At 34.0% G+C, this 13,400-nt stretch overlaps 1 protein-coding gene across 1 annotated transcript; it reads right to left on the reverse strand.

Annotated features, from left to right (window-relative positions):
* Positions 1-5,718: 5,718 nt before the first annotated feature.
* On the reverse strand, positions 5,719-9,133 carry LOC103329120 (beta-glucosidase 12-like). The gene is made up of 13 exons (XM_089042658.1): positions 8,885-9,133; positions 8,680-8,749; positions 8,520-8,578; positions 8,322-8,397; positions 7,945-8,022; positions 7,726-7,813; positions 7,379-7,634; positions 7,147-7,262; positions 6,821-7,038; positions 6,707-6,738; positions 6,497-6,599; positions 6,277-6,385; positions 5,719-6,156 (listed from the first exon to the last, which is right to left on the reverse strand). The coding sequence occupies exons 1-13, from the start codon at positions 9,116-9,118 to the stop codon at positions 5,985-5,987; spliced, it is 1,611 nt and encodes a 536-aa protein (XP_088898784.1). The 5' UTR covers positions 9,119-9,133; the 3' UTR covers positions 5,719-5,984.
* Between the last annotated feature and the right edge of the window lie 4,267 nt (positions 9,134-13,400).

Raw genomic sequence — 13,400 nt, forward strand, 5'->3', positions numbered from 1 at the left:
ATAGTTTCAAAATACGAGAAATTAGAAAGAATGAGAGAGAGAGAGAGAGAGAGAGAGAGAGAGAGAGAGAGAGAGAGAGAGAGAGAGAGAGTGGTGATGAAACTTTTGGAGCTTGGTTTGGGTGATAGTACATGAAGATAGGTAAATGGGTTGTCTTGCCAATTTATTTTAAGGGCTCTCATTATCAAGGTGAGTGGTTTACGTAATGTATTCTAAAAGTTCTTATTTTGTGATAAAATATGAAAACCATGAATTAACGTGGATTTGTTCTATTTACAAATATCTCTCTATTTCAAGTCAAGCATGTCTAATTTGGTGCAATCTTTCAAACTATATATATATATATTGATTGGAATATTTATGAAGTATGTATTATTCATGGAACATGAGAACTTCAATGTTGGAGTATCTCGAGGGATAGATGTACCACATGGCGACATAGGGCAGTGAGGCCAATAAGGGTCACGTGGTTGGTTACATGCTATGAGGGATAACCGAGATATGAATGGATGATGTGATATGATTTGGATTGATGTATCTTTTCATAATATTTTTTAGAGTGTGTAAAACGGCATTGCTTGACTAGCATATTACATAATCTAATCTCTGAGCGGTGGTTGCTCATCCCTTACCCTATTTAAATTTTCAGATGAATTAGTGGGCAAGACAAGGACTAAATCGGTTGAGGCTAAATTAGATGAGAGTGATAGAGCTTTATTTATTTATTGTAAAGTTATAAGATTTGGATATATTTTTATAAGAGAAATTTGTTTTAATGTTTCGGCTTCTTTTTATTTTATTTTACTTTTTATTTTCTCACGCACCGGGCGTGTGGTTTCCACCAACTCCCGGGTCTAGGGGTGACAGAATGGTATCAGAGCCCAGGAATTAGATACGCTTGGGAACACTGTGGTTTAAACATTTGTGTTAGATAAACTTGAATTCATGTAGTGACAAAGATTTTTATGAGTAGATTGTCTTGGGGAAGATGCTATAAATTTCGAGGATGAAATTTCATTTAAGGAGGATAGATTGTGAAGACCCGTACTTTAAACGGATAAAAGAAGATATTTATCTTTTAGATAAACTTGGATGATATTATCTTTTTAAGATATTTATCTTTTGGATAACTTGGATGATCTTATCTTTTTAAGACATTTATCTTTTGGATAAACTTGGAAGTTCTTATCCTTTTAATATTGAAGTTTATCTTATTCCTATAAACACTATAAATAGGAGTGTAACCTTATAGTTTCAAAACATGAGAAATTAGAAAGAATGAGAGAGAGTGGTGATGAAACTCTTGGAGCTTGGTTTGGGTGATAGTACATGAAGATAGGTAAATGGGTTGTCTTGCCAATCTATTTTAAGGGCTCTCATTATCGAGGTGAGTGGTTTATGTAATGTGTTCTAAAAGTTTTTATTTTGTGATAAAATATGAAAACCATGAATTATCGTGAATTTGTTCTATTTGCAAATATATCTCTATTTCAAGCCAAGTATGTCTAATTTGGTGCAATCTTTCACAATATATATATATATATATATTTTGATTGGAATATTTATGAAGCATGTATTATTCATGGAATATAAGAACTTCAAAGTTGGAGTATCCGAGGGATAGATGTACCACACGGAGACATAGGGTAGTGAGGCCAATAAGGGTCACGTAGTTGGTTACATGCTATGAGGGATAACCAAGATATGAATGGATGATGTGATATGATTTGGATTGGTGTATCTTTTCATGATATTTTCTAAAGTGTGTAAAACGGCATTGCTTGACTAACATATTACATAATCTACTTATTGAGCGGTGGTTGCTCATCCATCACCCTATTTAATTTTTCAGATGAATTAGTGGGCAAGACAAGGACTAAATCGGTTGAGGCTGAAATAGATGAGAGTGATTGAGCTTTATTTATTTATTGTAAAGTTGTAAGATTTTGGATCTATTTTTATAAGAGAAGTTTATTTTAAACCCATATTTCTGCTTCTTTTTATTTTATTTTATTTTTTATTTTCTCAAGCATCAGGGCGCGGGGTTTCCACTGACTCTGGGTCCGAGTGTGACACAAATTGCTTAAAAAAGATTTTCAGATTCTATGTTTCACATTTGCAGAAAGTTGTACTAGATGACTTGTCATGGACACTAAGCGTATCTTGGTGTTGATACTTAATGTTTTAATTTTCATGCAGAAAGTTTTGTTCAAGTCAGAGATGTGGCTGTGAATTGCATGCTTATATCATATCTTGGTGTTGATACTTAATGTTTTAATTTTCTGTAGTTTTCACTACCTATATATATATATATATATGATAGCAGAAAATTACGGGTACAAGAGTTGTTTTAACCAAAAATACTAACTTGCAGAGATGATAGAGGCTAGCAGATTTGCTATGTCCTTAGACAGTATTTTGCCCCCACTCCTGTGCTTGTGGTTCTGCAGACGACTGTCCACCAGGATACAACTATCAAAACCAAAATTCTAGCACTTGAATTTTGGTATTTGGCGAACTACAGTATGGGTACTTTCAATGGTTTTCAGTGGAGTGTGAGATGTATTAGGTTTCAAAGTTTTCTATTGTTCTCCGTACGTTTGGCTATTTAAATAAGTCTAAGACACCCCTTGGACATATCTGTTCAAACAGATATGTCTGAACTTTGAATTTCAAACTAAATGAAGTTATCCGAAGTTCAAAAACTTAAATATATAAAAATATATATTTAAGTTAAATAAGGGCAACAAGTCCAAAGCCCACTTCAGAAAAACTCAATTTGTTTATTATAATTGAAGATCCCTACTCTTATAAAGAGTGTAGAAAACTCTTTTCCCACTCAAACTCTAACAAAAACTACATATTGAAAATGTTTTTCACAAGAGTTTAGTTCAATCTCGAATTGATTATCGAATTAGATTGTGTGCTTCCGTTGATTCTATTCGATTTCTTTTAATACAACGTCTTACCTTCCGTGGTCATGATGAGTATGAGAATTCAAGCAACCAAAGAAACTTTCTTAAGCTTTTACAATTCCTTGCTAATCACAATGAACAGTTTCGAGCTGTAACACTGAAATATGCTCCTGATAACCTCAAGTTCACACCATCAGAGAGGAGAGAGATAAGTGTTAGACAGTTGCACATCAAATAAATGAATAAAGATATTTTTTGACTTGACTAGTCAACTACATATAAGATGACTAGTCAATGGTTTTGAAATGTGCTGAAGACAAGGAATAGACATGCTAATCAATCAATTGAGCAAAGGCCAATGGACTGTCTGAGTGTGACATGTTTCTTAAAGTCCAAGACCTTGGTGAGTATATCTGCAAGCTGTTCCTCAGAAGGAACAAACTCTAATGTTAAAATGTCGTCTTCAAAAAGATCTCTAATAAAATGATGCCTAATGTCTATATGCTTTGTTCTGGAGTGTTGAACTAGATTTTTGGAAAAATCAATTGCACTCATGTTATCACAGTAGATTAGGAAGTGGAATGCCCTATAATTCTACACTCTATAGGCTCAGCTTGAAGTGGAATACCTAAGAAATATTCTCTTCTCACTTTTAGAGTCAAACTTAGCAAGGTGCTCCTTATTTCTTAAGATAAAACATGTGCTACCAAAGACCCTAAACTAAGACACATTACGCTTCTTCCCTTTCCAAAGCTCATGGGGTGTTTGCTTGGTACCAGACCTTAAAAACACCATGTTTGAGATATAACAAACTGTATTTATAGCTTCAGCCCAAAAATATTTAACAAGGTTTTTGCTATTAAGCATTATCCAAGCCATCTCAACAAGAACTCTATTCTTTCTCTCCACAACACCATTTTTGCTGAGGTGAAATAGGTGCAGAGAACTCATTTTTTAATCCCCATCTTCTCACAAAATTTCTGAAACTGAGAATTCTCATACTCAGAACCATGATCTGTTCTAATTTTAACAAGAGGCAGATGACTAGTCATCTTCTCTTTTTGTAAAAGATGGCATACAGATTTAAACCTTTGAAAGGTTTCTAGTTTTTCACGCAAGAATGAGATCCATATAAACTCAAAGAAGTCATCTACAAAGACCAGGATGTATTCCTTGCCACTAAGTGAAAAAGTTTGGACAAGGTCAACATGATAAATGTGAACAAGTTCAAAAGAACATGAAATTTTGTTGATCACCCAAGATTCAAAGCACTATGATAGAGATGATTGAAAGACATACCTGCAATGACCACATTTTAAAAAATTAAAATAAATGAAACCTAATAAAACAAAAAACAAGGTGCATATGCATGACAATGTATTTTGACAACATGAAGCACACACAAACAAGAGAATGGTCTAGATACATAAGACAAAGAAACTAGTCACCAACATGAGGAAAAACATGATCTTCTCTTCTCTAGCTCCCTCACAATCCAAACATGGATCTTGAGATAAGCCTTCCAAAGTATATATGGTATACGGATAACAACCACCTTCCGGTTCCTAACCACATCAACTTGACTGGAGAAAGGAGGAATATTAATCATACAATCGGCAACAATTTACAATAAATAGTGATTCAATAAACAGTTCTTACACAGCTGAATTTATGTATAGATTCTTCATTTCACTTTTCAGGTCCGAGTTTGTTTCCAAATCAAAGATTGCCTGCACAGACAACAAACAACTCATGATTATATCTAAACATCATAGCAACCATTTCATCAACAGAAAGCACAATCAAAAGTTGCATATCTTGCTTGTCCAACTAACTCTTCAAGTTCAGCATCCTTGTCAAAGTGACAGCATCGCGATGTGAGTGTGTGTGTGTGTGTGTGTGAGAGAGAGAGAGAGAGAGAGAGAAGTCAGAGAGAAGGAGCTGTCAAGCTTTTTATAATTTGACTTTGCAAAAATTACGGTTGTGCCGCTAAACTTATGTAGATCTTAACTTCTTCATTTCAACTCCGATTTGGGCCCACCACGTGTTTACGAACTCGTGAGCTCGAGCACTACATAAAGGAACCAAGAAAATTCCCAACATGAGCCTTGAGTAAAAATTCAACTTTAAACTACCAAGGAACCCTAAGGTTAAAGTCGTTCTTTCACTTTAGAATTTTTTAAATTCAATTAAATTTCGGAACGGGATGTTACAGTTGATCACTTCTATATTCTATCTCTCAGCTTTATTTTGAGTGCTTATATGGACTTCGAAGATAAATATTTATAACTATTTTGATTTTGTGAGGTTATTCAGTCTTTGATTTTTGTAGAGAGGAAATCAACTCAGTTTTGGGTGGGCTGAGGGAATTTGTGTGTGGAGGGAGATGTTCCATCATAGAGAGAGAATTCAGAATGGGAAGAGGAAATGGGGAATGGAAGCAGGGGCTTTGATGAGGGAAGGGGAGGAATGGATTTTAAGGTGGACGAGGGATTGCTTGGAGTCACCGGTGGTGCATTTTGTTCGAAAAAGGAGCTTCACAGAGGATTTACATATTGGAAAGACTAAAATACCCTTGAGAATGGATGAAAAATTGGATGACGTTAAGGTCATATGACAAATCATGAATTTTCAAAAATTAAGGCGACATTTCTCTTAAAATTTTCTTTAAGGTGACAAATTGAAACTGATGTAGCCTCTAAACAATGGGCCACGAAATTTCAATTTTTGTTTGTTATTATGGTATAATGGTCAAAGTGCAATGGAATTTAAACAAATAGATGAAAATTAGGACCAATCACTCAAAGAACTACAAACAAATGAGTTTCATAATTATATGTATGTTGACAGTCGTCAAAGGACTAAAAATCAATGTCTAATTTTACACGAGGTTTAATGGAAATTTAATCTTATACAAGGACTAAAATTGAAATTATTGTATGTACACAAATTTGGAATTCAAATTTTGTATGTACATAAATTTTGAATCTCTAGAATTATTGTAAATACATAAAATTCACATTGTTGAATTAAATACAAATATTGAATGAAGTATATGATATGAAGTTTTCAATACGGCTTAAGGAAACTTTTGAACCAGTGCGCCGACAGTTTTGGGTGCCTTTTAAGCCTATCGTTGTAATCCACATAGGTAATACCAAATCGAACACTGTATCCCGAACTCCATTCAAAGTTGTCTAGCAACGTCCATGGAAAGAATCCCTTCACTTTGACACCATTGCTAAAAAGAAATTAAATATATTTATGTCAATAATATGAATCAATAACTCAAAATCTAAAGCTAGACCATATACATATGTGTGTTGATATATATTCTAAATGAATTTGTTAATATACTTACTCAATAGAACTTTGAACATAATGAAGGTGGCGATTGTAGTAGTCAATTCTATGGGTATCATTAAGGGCTTCGGCAAGTGATAATTTCGGATCATTGAACTCATCCACACCTACAATATAATACATTTTAAATTTAGAGACTTTGTACTACTTGTGTGTGTTTTACACCAAAAATATGTGAAACATTGATCATGCAATTACTTAAGGCTAGAAATAATTACCATTTTCAGTAATGTAAATGACTGGATTGTGATATTTCTTCTTTGTGTAGAGTAAAAGATCTTGAATTCCTTGTGGATAAACATTTAGCCATTCCGAAGCACCCTGCACCCAAATTTGAAGATATTTAGATTTTTAGGAGTCACATTTGTAAGTGCAAAACGATTAATGGTCAAAATCATAAAGGCATAATCTAGTAATTTGATGTGCACCTTTGAACCGATGGGGACCCCGTTACGCTCAGCTGCCACAACGTATATGAATATCAGAATCTAATTAGTCTATAAACTTAAATTGCATGAATTAAATTCTGAATTTTTACTCACATGAAAGATTAACTCCAGCATCTGTTGTGTAGCTTGCGTATACAGAGTTATTTTGAGGTGCATCACTTGCATAGTAACCAGCATAGTAATTTAGTCCAAGAAAATCAAATGAACCAATTAGCAACTCGGATTGTTCTTTCGTGAATTTTGGTAATCGGCTTCCGACAAGAGATCGCATGCTTTGAGGATAGTCACCACTTGTCAATGGCTCAACAAACCTACAAGAATGTAAAATTTTCAAGCATTAACTTGACATTATAATATACATTGCTTGCTAGTAAGTAGTAAATATTACATATTCATAAGTAAATTCAAAATACACTTACCATCCGAACATAAAATCCAAAGCTCGTAATGCAGCATTCTTATTTTCTTTTTCTTCTGATAGGGGCTCAAACCAATGTGACACTAGTGTTATCCCTATCACTCCATTTTGAGAGGCCTGCACAAGAACATTTAGTTTGTTTGTTTTAGAGTCACAAAAAAGTAAAGTAGTCGCTCTCTTGTTACAACTTAGAATCCAATATTATGAGAAACAAAAAAACTGATGAATTGTACCTGATATTTATTTTTGTACAATTTTACGGCAGCTGCATGTGCAAGGAGCAGGTGGTGTGTTACCAAATATGGTTCAGTAGATGAATCTCCCCCGGTGCAGTTTAGTTGCTGCCAAGTAGAGCATCGTCCCGGCGCATGAGACCCGATTGCATAACCAAAGTTACTAAAGGTATATGGCTCATTCAGTGTGCTCCAATGCTTTACTCGATCACCAAATTCCTTATAACAAAGTTCTACGTAATCTTGAAAATGATTGCTGTATATACACATATCAGAATGTAAATGTCATAATTGTATTTATTAATTGAATTATTAATACGATTAAGAGGACTAATTTCTTCACTTACACAATATGAGGGCTTAGGAAACCACCATATTCGTCTTCTAAAGTTTGGGGAAGATCCCAATGGAAGAGTGTCACAAATGGCGTTAGACCTATAAATGGCATGATCAATAAAAGCGAATTATAAATTTGATAAAACGAGTTTTTTTTTAAATTTTTTTTTTATGATTGCATGAAACTGTAATTTTATAAATTACTGATCATGTGAGGTGGGATGACTCACCATTGCGTAAGAGCTCATTGATGAGATTGTTGTAATATTTGATTCCTTCCTTGTTCACTCCTCCACTTAACTTTCCATCTAATGATTAAAACAAAACAAGGAAATAACGAAATAAGTGCACCGATACAATTTAAACTGAACTTTAAAAAAGTTGGACTATATGTCGAAACTTGAACTTCGACTTCTATTTAATTTATCTTTGAAAAAAAATAATATTTTTGCTTCAGTTATTTCAATTAATTATTTTAATTGAAACAAAAATCTTTTTTATATTATTCGGTAGACAACTTGGACACATTACTTAAGCTAAAATCAACATGAAGGCAGAAATATTGACGATTGGTGACAACCAAATGTGAGGATGTGGATGAACTTACTTGGTAATAATCTTGACCAAGAGATAGAGAATCTATAAGCATCCCACCCCATATTCTTCATAATCCCCACATCTTCCTACATTGCATAACAAAAAAAGATTTTATGAGAAAGAGCTAAACATTATGGGGAGCTTATCTTCAATATCCAGAGTTTTCTTCATGCTTCAAAATTTAATATGTGCACATTGGGTCATGAACCTTATAGCGGTGATATTGATCAACAGCGATATCTCCGTTACTGCTATCATTAATCTTTTCTGCAATAAATCATTGAAAATTTAATTAAATATTTAGAGCATAAGAGTAAATGTAATACCATTTTGTTATTTTAACTAATTCATGATTTGATTGGACAGACCTGGATATTTGTGGGTGAAGGTATCCCAAATGCTTGGTCCTCTACCACCTTCGTTTGCAGCACCTTCATACTGAAATACACAAGAGACACAATGAAGAAGATGTCAATATTCTTGCAAGGATCGATGCTTGATCTGAATTTGAAAGAATACCCTAACCAATCAGAACAGAAATTAAATTAAAGCCTAGAAGAAGGAAGGACTTACTTGGTAAGATCCAGAACCTACGCCAAATATGAACCCTTCTGGAAAACTGCTCCTATTGAGAGAAGCAGTGTCAAAATGCGTGGGTGGAGCTCTAATATCTGCTTTGCTATTTGTCAATGCAAAGCCAATTAGTAGCAGCACGCCTAAGAGAAAAGATCGTAATTGCATTGCCATAACTTGAGGTTTTTTTGTTGGTAATAATCTTGATAAGTATAAGTTGGCTCTGGCTGGCATGCTTCATGGCCTTTATATAGAGGAGGAAGTACGTGCTGCAAATGAGAACAAAACACAGATGGGCATTGAATGGGTTTGAGGGGGCAACTACGTAGAATGTCATGGTACAAAGGGAAATGAAAGCTTTCATATTTGAATGAGTTTTTGTGTGAGTAGAGCCGCTAAGTCTGATTTAGTCTCTTATAACCAATGGGTCAAACTGTGGAAACAAATTTGACACACAATTAAAACTCTACGTATGTACCCAATATACTTGAGCTTCAGGCACTTCCTTTGGGTTGATTTATTCTTTCACTTCCTTTGGCGTAATTGTACTTACAAAAAGGATATATCGTAATAAGGAATTAGTGGCGTATTTATAAATAAATAAATCTAGGTAGAAAAATATATTCAAAAGTTTGACCATTGTCAAGAATCAAAATTTTCAAAACTTTCAAATTTTCTACCCAAATAATTACATTAAATTGTCCTTCATGTCCAGCAATAATCTCATTTAAAAGGTCAAAACGATAGGAGAAAGAAAAAGAGATATTCTTGAGGTTATTTTGGAAGAGGATGAAAAAAGTTTGACAAGAAATATATAAGGATGAGTTTAGCAATTACGCTAGCCATAGACTTGTTCAAGCAGTAGAGTATGAAAATTGTCATTAATTCTCCACGTTCTTCTTTGCTCTTCAAAATATCACTCTGTTTCAAGAAATAAATTATATTCACAGCCGAGTCATTAAAAAAAATGCCTTGAACGAAAGCTTATTATGGGAAGAAACATAGCGGTTGAGTTTGCTTCATTTTCATCCTCTGATTTCATATGGTTAATAAACTCTTCAATTATGGAATTCTTGGAGCGACACATGCTTGCTCCCATTCGTGTTTACTCCGATCCAATCTGATCCAAATAAGAAAGCATATCTATTGTCAAACTCATCTTTACATATCAATTCTCATAGCAATTTTCTTTCTGTTTACCCTAAAGATAAATATGCAGAAATGACTTTTTCTTCACCCTTCCTTTCCGTTGGTTTTAATGCTCTTTTTCTTCTTGTAATAAAGCCTTCCTTGAAGATGTTTCTTTTGCTAGACTTTTTCTTCTCGTAATAGCTGTACATTCCTTTTATAGAATACTGTACATGAAGGCAAATCGTTTTGAATAATTATCCAATAAGTCACTAATTTCTTGTATGATATATCCTCTTTTGGGTACAGTTACGCTGGAAGAGAAACAATAAATCAACAAAAAGTAGCATTATATAATAATTGGGTACAAAGTGTTTAAATTTTTGAAAACCCATCCAAGTGTAGATGGCATTCTGATGTAGACTTCAAGTAAAATTAAGCCATCAGGTCGAGCTCGATTAAAAAAGGTTTTGACTTGCAGACCAGTGGTCTCAGATTCGAATCTATGACATCTTAATAACGTGTTTGTGTGTGTGTGTGTGTGCCCAATCCTTGTAGTTTAGACTATGCGGCTTGTATTCAAGAAACTGAATAAAACTAAAAATTTTAATTTGTTGAACAAAAAAGAAATCACATATTATGCACAAATATTTTGGGTTTACAATGTCAACAAAACAAATGGTCCGTCAAATTCTTTTCAAAATTTGACGCATGTGGTTAATTAGGAATTAGCGGCTACCATTCCATGTTTGACTATTCATTGAAATATGAAACTTTCCCTTTGTACCCTTCTAATTGCATGCACGCATGGTTTACAAAGAAATTTATTTCATCATTGCTTACTATTCTCATGCGCAGCCGTACTTGCTCTATATAAAGGCCATGCAACATGCCAGCCAGAGCATATTTGGTGACACATCACCTACTCCTTACTCATGCAGTTGTTGTAAAATTCTACAAGCATAAATATCTATGAGTAAGTAGTACAAAGATATAATAGGGTGTGGAGTATTTTACCATTTTGTGGCCCTAAATCAACTAAACTTGATATTGTTGTGCAAGCATCTCAAAGAGGAGTTATAGGGTAAACATTGGTGTCACACTTGTTCGTGCCCCTTTCGGAAGTAATACAAAATAAAAATGCTGCGATACGATCTTTGGATTTCATGTTTGGATGGTAAGTATATTAAGAAGTTACTCATGAATTCAATACTTACCAGTTATTGGAGAGTAATACGCCAGATAATACCAAGTTAATGCTTGAAAAGTTCTTGTTTTTTAAGGTTTGCGGAGCCATTGACCAGTGGCGACTATCCGCAAAGCATGCAATCACTTGTTGGAAGAAAATTACCAAAATTCACTAAAGAACAATCTAGCTAGGTCGCTAATTGGTTTATTTGACTTTCTTGGACTAAATTTCTATGTTGGTTACTATGCTAGCGATTCACCTCTCAAAATAACTCTGTATACGCAATCTACAAAACAGGTGTTGGCGTTAATCTTTCATGTGAGTACAAATTGAGAACTTAATTGAAGAAATTTAAGTTCCATAGACTAATTAGATTCTGATATTCATATGTACTGTGGCAATTGAGCGTAATGGGGTCCCCATTGGTCCAAAGGTACACATAAAATCACTAGATTAACCAGATGATCAATGGTTTTCGAAATACAAATTTAAATCCTAACAGTATCAATACCTTCAATTGGGGTACATGGTGCATCAGGCTAGATAAATATTTATCCAAGAGGAATTCAAGATCTTTTACTCTACACAAAGGAAAAGTATAATGATCCACTCAATTATGTTATGAGAATGGTAATTATTTATAGTATTGAATAATTGCATCATCAATGTTTCACATATATTTGATGTAAAACTCACATTACTGCTACAAGGCTAAATTTAAAACTGCATAACAATGGATTTTATTGTAGGTGTGGATAAGTTCAATGATCCCAAATTATCACTTATGGATGCCCTTAATGATACCCATAGAATTGACCACTACAATCGTCACCTCTATTATGTTCAAAGTGCAATCGAGTAAGTGCTTGTTAACAAATTAATTAAAGATATATATAGTCTAGCCTTCCTATATTTGAGCTATTGATTCATGTGACTAACGGCAATACATTTAACTTTTTGCTTTTTCTTTTTAGGAATGGTGTCAAAGTGAAGGGATACTTTCCATGGTCATTCCTAGAAACTTGGAATGGAATTCTAGATAATGTTCGGTTTGGTAACACATATGTGGATTACAATGATGGGATGAAAAGGCACCCAAAACTAATGTTTTTAGTTTTCTTTGACAAACTTGTAATATCATATGTAAACAATTAAGCTCAAAAAATTTAGGCTAGTTTAAGTCTACACTCAAGATGATTAAAGAAATTGAGCTCAAACTTATCATGGCTCGAATGGAATCAAGATTGCTAAAGGTAAAAATCATACATGCATTTAAATGATAGTTGGTATGAGTAGTCAACCCGGATGACAAGTCATATGTTGTGTAACATGTGTGCTGCCACCTGATTTTTATTCTCACGTGAGTCCAGTCTATTTCCAGTTGTAGGTTTTCTATCCTAACAATTTTTGTCCTATTATTGCACCAATCGTTGGCTGCCAGGTGCATTAAATTTTCACCTACTTGCTTTGGGTAAAAGCTTAGCTAAGAGGAGGCAACGACTACTTGATGAAGTATGAGTTTTCATTATGAGCTTTTGAAAATGTTTTCTAAATTCATCCTTTGTGAAGTCTGTGTTGTTGAATGTGAGATTTTTAAAATGGTTTTGAAATCTGCGTCTAAGTTCATGTAAACTAGTCATCTTCTTAAGTCTATATCAATTCTTGATTTATTTCTTCAAGATTAAGGTTTCTTGAAGGTTTCATCCTTCCAGTTTTGAATCTACATTTCATTGTTCAGTTCAAATCGGAGTTGACTTACAGTGCCATGGAGTGAATGAGTTGATGGACTAGCTGCCACTTACATGAAGTACTAGCTCAACAAAGTTGAAGAAAATGGTTGCACAGGGAGGTAGTGCTCATTTCCTAAATAGACCTAGGATTTCTAGAGCTTGTGATTGATTTTTGTAAATATATTCTTTGCTTAGTGGATTGCACGGTCAGATGATGACCCCGGTTTTTCCCAAATGATGGGTCTCAGTGACCAAAATATGGGGTTGATTTGTATATGATTGTTTGTGGCTGTTTGTTCTTTGAATGCATGCCAAGCGTATGAAAAATTGAGAAGACCCGTATTTTAAATGGATAAAAGAAGATATTTATTCTTTTCGATAAACTTGGACGATATTATCTTTTTAAGATATTTATCTTTTGGATAAACTTGGATGATCTTATGTTTTTAAGATATTTATCTTTTGGATA

This window comes from Prunus mume, linkage group LG1 (genome assembly GCF_029339155.1).
Source record: "Prunus mume cultivar Tortuosa linkage group LG1, ASM2933915v1, whole genome shotgun sequence".
Taxonomy (NCBI): domain Eukaryota; kingdom Viridiplantae; phylum Streptophyta; class Magnoliopsida; order Rosales; family Rosaceae; genus Prunus; species Prunus mume.

Excerpts from the sequence above, each read along its gene's own strand:
- LOC103329120 (XM_089042658.1), bottom strand. The coding sequence starts at position 9,118 with ATGCCAGCCAGAGCCAACTTATACTTATCAAGATTATTACCAACAAAA. Across the intron at positions 7,635-7,725 it reads TTCCTAAGCCCTCATATTGT|CAATCATTTTCAAGATTACG; the intron begins GTAAGTGAAGAA and ends GTGTATATACAG. Across the intron at positions 6,386-6,496 it reads CATTTACATTACTGAAAATG|GTGTGGATGAGTTCAATGAT; the intron begins GTAATTATTTCT and ends ATTATATTGTAG.